Source organism: Alosa sapidissima, chromosome 19 (assembly GCF_018492685.1).
Source record: "Alosa sapidissima isolate fAloSap1 chromosome 19, fAloSap1.pri, whole genome shotgun sequence".
Lineage (NCBI taxonomy): Eukaryota > Metazoa > Chordata > Actinopteri > Clupeiformes > Clupeidae > Alosa > Alosa sapidissima.
Genome location: NC_055975.1, coordinates 14686327 through 14693826, shown reverse-complemented (window position 1 = coordinate 14693826; position 7500 = coordinate 14686327). Strand labels below are relative to the sequence as shown.

The window sequence follows — 7500 nt, the reverse complement described above, 5'->3', positions numbered from 1 at the left end:
CATGTGGCCTACTTGTGAGTTAGACGAGAACATCGTTAGCTTGTATGGAATTACTGTGCATGGAAAACTAGCACATCAGCATAAGCCAACAAAGCATCAGCATGTGAAAACAAGCACATATAGCAATATAACAGAGCAATACATACACACACAAATGCCGTAGTGTGCAGAAAAAGTGGTCAACATAATGCTTGTGTAGCCATGTTGATCTTTTGGTCATCATAGTTTATTCTAGGAATATTCTAACATAAGAGGGAGTCATATGTCGTAATGGCCTGCTTCTCATGACTTTAAGTCAGTGAGTTTTAATAACACACTGCCCAGAGATACAGGGCTAATGCTTCACACAGGTGACCACATGACCAAACTGCCCCTATGATAATGTTATAAAAACTACTCTGGCTATAATAAACAGACAGTAATTGGTTGTCATAGCATATTGTCAGCATCATGAACACCATACTGTGTGACACAGTACTGACAAACCACTGATGTATTTTTAGCAGGGTGTTGTGGTGGAAGCCAATAGGACGAGGGGGATGCTGGGTACCTCCTCTGGCTGGCCATCTGTCTGATCTGATTGGTGCGGGTCCGGGTAGTGCTTTAGGAACTGGGCCACGTAGGTCATGATGGATTTCTCGTCGGGCTTGTCCACATCCACGTCTGGAGAGAGAAATAGAGAAAGGTCAGCTGTGGAGAAGAGAGGCTTAGGGTGGACATAGTGTCTGTCACACAAGAGTGTGGATGAAAGACACAGAGTGCAAGATAAGAACATATCTGTATCTGTTCTTCAACTGAAGTGGCAAACACACCATTGCACAGTCTCCGCTGCTGTCTTTTGACATTAAGACAAAACATTATGATACACACTTAAAAGGTCAGACAGTGTACACACATACACACACACACACACACACACACACACACACACACACACACACACACACACAGCATCTCACTTGAATACGAACACACACTTCCACAGGGATTCGGTGCAGAAAGCAACAGGTAATGTGTCATGGGATTCAGCCACTGGGGATAACCAACACTCTAGTGACGAGTCAAGTGTGTCTAAGTATCTCTGAGAGCATCCGATTACCCTCCAGGTAAAAATGGAGAAAGTCATTAGTAAATGTCAAAATAAATGAGTCTAGCACAATCACTGCATTTTTTTCCTAAACAGTATAAAAATGTAATGTTTGTACAGCAACAGACAAGAGTATGGTGTGTGAGCGGCGAAAACACACATTACTGAGTTGCCATCCCAGAAATGCATGCTGAAAAAGCCTGAAATGTATGGCAGCTATTGTTCATTTCAGAGCCCTTACTCTGGTGGTTACAACAACAACTAATTTCTGCAGTGACAGGCTTGTTGCTAAATTGGAGGGAAAGTGAAACCAGTCATAATTCCCCAGCAAACTACATGCTGAGCTCACTGTCTAATGGCCACTGTCACCACAACTGCAACACAGACGCGGTAATGAATACAAGCCTGGATGTCATGGCGGGTTTCTGGTCAGGCGCAAACAAATCAGGGGCTCCTCTGATGAGTCTGCTGACCCCGTGCTCCCATAACAGGCTAAGCTCAGTCCGGTTCTCAGTTGCCATAGCAGGGCTCATTATGGGATGCCAGAGCTCAGCTATATACTGGCTCCAGCTCATCATGTAGTCTGGCCTACAAAGGGGAATGTGAGCCACACACTCATACTCTCTCTCTCTCTCCCTCTCTCTCTCGCTCTCTCTCTCTCTCACACACACACACACACACACACACACACACACACACACACACACACACACACACAATCCCTCCCTCACCCTAATGAGGCCCAAGCACTTTGATCCTTGTCATAATTGTGCAGTGTCTTGTAATGTTTTTAGCCCCCAGAAGCAGTTCGCCAATAAAACAAGGGGCCATTCAGTAAATAAAACCATTCACATATCTGACCGGGGCAGCATATCTGCCCAGCTCAGCCAAACTAGGGTAGGGTTTCCCACCGCCTGGCTGACTTAGCAAGAGCCACTGGGTAAAATGCAACAAAGTAAACACAGATATCTTACGGCCCCCAACCACTGCTGCTTCCTCCAAGACACAAAACAAAGACAGAGGAAGAGAGGAACCGAGGGGAGAGATAGAAACCAGGGAGTGGAGAAATGAGGAGAGACAGAAAAACGGAACGAGACAGACAAAAACGAGTTAGGGAGGAGAAATACCTTCAGGGTCCAGTAATCGTGGGATGCCTAGTTCTGTCTCGGCCACGGAGAAGGCTTCCTCCAGGTTCTCCCGGTTCCCTCGCCGCCGCACCAGCTCCATGTCCACCAGGTCGGGCCGGATGGAGTAGATGACGGAGTGGAATGCCACGCCGCTCCGCCAGCTGGGCCCAAAGTCCTTCACCTCGATGCCCAGACGGCTGTCGGGGAAATCCGAGACTTAGACTGAATCTGCACGTCTGCACAGGCCTTCATGATGCACTTCAAAACATGGAGGTGCGTCACCTTCAAACGTTTCATTGCAATGCCAAAGAATGTTTGCATTTCTCTTGACAGTTAAAGGTACAAGTGTGGATAATTACATAAAAGTGGGTTTGATGGGGAGAATGAGGATATCATATATACAGTTTTGTGTGTGTGTGTGTGTGTGTGTGTGTGTGTGTGTGTGTGTGTGTGTGTGTGTGTATGTGGATGTGGGTGTGTGTGTGGGTGTGTGCCTGTGTGTGTGTGTGTGTGTATGTGGGTGTGGGTGTGTGTGTGCACTTGTTGTGATTCCAGACATACTTGGCGGCAGTGCACTGCACCCATCTCAGTAGGGCCCTTTTGGCGCTGCCCTGGAACTTGGTGACCACCTTCCTCTTCATGGGAGGACTGGCAGCGTCGGTGCTGGCCATGCTCTCTACGGAGGAGGCGCTGGAGGACAGAGCCTGCAGAGCTGGGAGGTTACTGGTCAGCTCCTCAATCTGACCGTCCACAGGGAGAGAGAAGGCAAGACATGAACTATGTGACATGGTGTAATAGATAGATAGATAGATAGATAGATACTTTATTGATCCCTAGGGGAAATTCAGAATTTAAATGACAGAATGATAGCATTTAAGTGTTGTGCAGTTCATATGTATTATGCAATAATATGTAATATCCAATATGTAAATCTGGGTTTCTTTACAGTTTGATTACAATCTGACTGAGAAAAGAAGCAACTTAATTAGCATCACTTTGATGTTTTAATGCTTTGGGGTTTTTTTGGGATAGTGTTTACACAGATACTTAAACAGCACATTTTATGGGCTTCTTAGCATTTTGCCTTTTACACACACACACACCCAAACGGCATGAGATCTGAAAACACCTTCTGTGCGCCAGATGCATAATGGAAAAGTACAGTGAACAACTGACAGCGCTAGCCTTAGCATGTGGTCTGTAGACTTCACCTGGAAATAGAGAATGATGGTCCATATCAAGCCCAGGACAATAGATGGCCTCCCATCAGCGATGTCAGTGGCATTTATGTTGACTAATTTGATCTGAAACCAGAAAAGACATAAAACAAAAAAAATAAATGTAAGACGGTACATTGTGCCAATGTTTTTCTTGGGTTCAAAGACATGCACTTTTGCCCCAGTCCAGTGACACATCTCTTTGTGGGGGCACACAGTCACCTCCCTGGAGGACTCTTTTAACGTTGATGATTCAGCTCTGCTGACCCCGTGGTGTCCCTCTCTCAGGAAGCAACCGTAGCCAGCAGTTCAGTTTGGCGCAGCAAGCTGGTGAGTTATTTCAGCAATGACAGTGCATTAGCAGGCCGGGAAAAGAGTGCAAAAGCACAGGAGACAGAGAGACATGTTCTCTGTCGCCAACAAATCAACTGAAATGGAATATGTACTTCCTCTCGACTAGATTCCAATCCAGAAAATGGATGTGGTTGTGTTTTTTTTTGCGCTATTCTGACAGGTCATGTACAGGCCAATTCAAGAGAGTCGTAAGTAATGCAGCCTGCCAAACAGTGTCTGGTTGGGATGGGATTTTTCAGAATGGTAGCTTTAAACAAGATATCAATGCATTTCTATCGTTCATTCATTCATTTGGTAAGCCATCATTCAGACTATTGTTAATGCTTTTTTAAAGCTTAAGATCAATCAGCCAGCAGTTAATGTTAAACATAAACCTGTTCAAGTATAATCCTTAAGCCATTCTTTCCAACATGCCGCCATATCATTTAAACATTCATCCATAAACATCATTCGCCATTCAGCAGTCAGCCTTTCATAAACATGATACCAAATGAAGTTAAAGATTAGTTGTCCTGACAATGGCATTATGTTCAGCATGACTTAATTTTGCCTTTTCATCATATGCAACAGCATCACTTCATTCAAGCTGCTATTAAATTATGAATGTTTTAATAACTGAACGTCGGCAGTTCAGAATCGGTCAGAAGGAGAAGTGAACAGCCTAGTCAGATGGATGCAGTTAGCAGTATCAGAAAGCAGGTGCAAGAGCAGGACGTGATGTCAGCAATACTGACCGGAGATCCTCTGTACACTGACTGAGGCATGGTAAGAGAGTAGGTGACGTTAAAGACAGGAAGTGATGTATCATTAGTCAAGGCTGAGTGGTCATATACTACCACCAAGTATGCAGCATAGCCATGACAGCCAGTTCATTAGCAAATTTGGCAATACAGCTAGAATATGGCTGTGGTGCTCCTTGAAACAGTACAAAGGTACATTTCTGTAACTTAAAAGGTGCTCTAAGCGATGTGACGCAGTTTCTAAGCTAAAACATTTTTTGTCACATACAGTAAACATCATCTCACCATCCGCTAGCTGCCAGTCCCCTGAATACACTGTAAAAAAAATGTGGTGTCTGTGGACGGCAAGAAAAACAGCCTGGTCCAGCCTGAACGATGAAACATTACTTGTTCCAACCAATCACCGACGAGACGCGCGTTTAGGAGAGTTTCAGTTGCGGGGGGCTCTCTCTTTTGTTTGAACGTCAAAAGAAGTGACGTTACCCAACATCGCTTAGAGTACCTTTAAAAAAAAAAACACTGAACAGGTTGAGCTGAACCATGCAAAAAATATCACCATTGGACCTAGTGCACCTAGACTGCACAGATGCTGTGTGTGAAAAAGCATCAGCATTATTCTATGGAGTAATCAGCCCTGGACTTCAGTAGCTTTGTTGAAATACCTAAAAAAACAACAGCACAGGGCCTGAAGATACAGTTCTTATAGAGACACCTGAAATGCCCCAGCTCTATAGAATCACCATCAATAAATGATTTATTTATTTGGTTGATGCTTTTATCCAGAACGACTTACTAACGTTAGTTATTACAGGGCCATTCTTTTTAGCAACTTAGGGTTAAGTGTCTTGCTCAAGGGCACAACAGCGGCATCTGCGAATTCACAACTTTTCTGGGTACTGCACGCTAGCCCAGCTCCTTAGCCACTACGCTTTCAACAAGGTAAACAAAAACAATGCTTGAACGTTCTATTTGGGCCCCAATCTACTTCCTCTGCATTAAGATAACATATGGAATGTTAAAAAGGAAGTCTTGTGGGGCCAACTATGATGTTGATAATGGAACTCTCTTGAAAGGGTCCATAGAAGTGATGCATGTACAAAAGCATCAGCTCTGGCTTGAGGGAACAGCAGGGAAGCGCGGCCTTTCCTTACCCTCCGTCCCTCCAGGAACTTGAGCGCGGTGCCGATGTTGGACACCCAGTGGATTCTCTTCAGCTGCCGGCCCTGCTCACATGGCTGAGAAGAGACAATGAGGACTCACCATTAATGCCTGGAGAGGATCCATCATATCCACATCCACATCCACATCCATATATACATATCCATTATCCATCATACATTATAAATTAACTATCATTGGTAGCAGTTATACTTCACAAGGCATATTTAAAACCTCAGCTTTCAACAGCTCAACACAGACCTCATTTCTCCTAATCCTATAAAGACCCCCTTACCACATACTTGTATTCATTTTCTATAAAACTAACTACTGCACACAATATGTCCACACAACATAATATTTCACGTTTCAAATCTTTTACTCAACACAACAAACACACTTACTAAACTCTGATGTATATAGATAAATGGAATGTAAAGCAATATACTCAACACTACAACTAAAGTGCTAGTCTGACAGCATTGGCCATTTGTAACCTCCCTAATGGTGTTGTATTGACAGTGATCCATTGGCAACATCAAGAAGGGAGTCACAGCCAAGGATGCTTAGAAGTAGGCGGCAGACACTCACCAGTCTCTGTCCTGACAGCACCTCCAGCAGAGCCAAGAGTTTCACCCCATCCTTGATGTCCTCAAACAGATCATTGATCTTCAGTGGGGTTTTGTACTGTAGTGATGAGAATGAGAAAGAATCTGAATTAGAAACGTTGAACTGAATAAAGTTTATTTCACTTAAGAGTGTCTAACAAAACAGTCTCTTCTCTCTTTCATACACACACACACACACACACACACACACACACACACACACACACACACACACACACACACACACAAGCTGTCTACTGCAACCCTAGATTCCATTTACTATTTTCCCCTTGACTTCCCCTCTGTCTCCCCCACATAATGCATCATGTTAAACAAGTGTGCACTTTAGGACAGAGATGCATATTGGGCTCACTGAAGTGGATTTGAGAACTGTTCATACTAGCCAGAAAGCCCAGTGTGAGGATTCCTCGAGAACAAGGATGGGATGGCAGTCTGGGAGTGCTGTGAATTTTCCATGATGGAATGAACTTCAGGTCATTTCCTGATGGCTTGACTAATCTTAACCTTTATTTCGACCTTGAGTTTGATTTGAGCAAGTTTGCACACACAATAATAGCAGTCTGCCGATGAGCTCTTGAACAGAGTAATGCCTAACTGACTATTATATTTGACTGATGGGTCTGGCTTTCTAAACCCAGTAGAGGTTTTTAATTCTGAGTAAGAAAATAGTCTAACAACATGCTAGTAGAACAGCCATAGAACAGCTACTCAGAGTCAGTGAAGGACAGTCCCTTGTGAGGCAGGACTAAAAGGTTCTTGAGTTTTTTTTTTTTTAGCTCCAGCGTCATCTACTTTCCTTCAGTTTTTATTAACCCTGGCAGAAATACAACTCACCATGAAGTATTTACAACACAACTCTGAACAAAAAGCCACTGTAAAGTGTGCTATTCATGTGACATCTATTCCTAGGACAACGGAATATGGAAATTGGAAAGTTGTGTGACTAATTGTTCTACGTAGTTCCACTCAGGTGCACATGCTCTGAATACTGGACTATTTAAACAAAGTGATGGAGACAGCTGCTCAGTATTAAATAGCACATACAACACAGAATGCATTCAGGCTAGAGAGAGACATACAGTAGTATGGTTTTTGTTATCGGTAGGAAAATGTGTACAGCAGTTTGCGATATATAATGGTGTATAATGTATGTTACACTGTATAGTGGGAATTGTGTGACACTGATTT

The 7500-nt window shown here is 43.6% G+C and overlaps 1 protein-coding gene across 14 annotated transcripts in view; it reads right to left on the bottom strand.

The window, feature by feature from the left end:
- Positions 1 to 7500, bottom strand: part of syne1b (spectrin repeat containing, nuclear envelope 1b) — a 112178-nt gene that overhangs the window by 87052 nt on the left and 17626 nt on the right. For 10 of the 14 annotated variants that reach the window (XM_042073423.1, XM_042073421.1, XM_042073428.1 and 7 more), the window contains 7 exons: positions 6275 to 6370; positions 5677 to 5760; positions 4520 to 4540; positions 3426 to 3518; positions 2776 to 2954; positions 2215 to 2411; positions 551 to 663 (listed from right to left, as the gene is read on the bottom strand). In XM_042073423.1, coding sequence (XP_041929357.1) covers positions 551 to 663; positions 2215 to 2411; positions 2776 to 2954; positions 3426 to 3518; positions 4520 to 4540; positions 5677 to 5760; positions 6275 to 6370 — 783 coding nt within the window. The remainder of the gene's footprint in view (positions 1 to 550; positions 664 to 2214; positions 2412 to 2775; positions 2955 to 3425; positions 3519 to 4519; positions 4541 to 5676; positions 5761 to 6274; positions 6371 to 7500) is intronic. The other 4 variants (XM_042073424.1, XM_042073435.1, XM_042073436.1 and 1 more) reach the window with 1 other exon arrangement.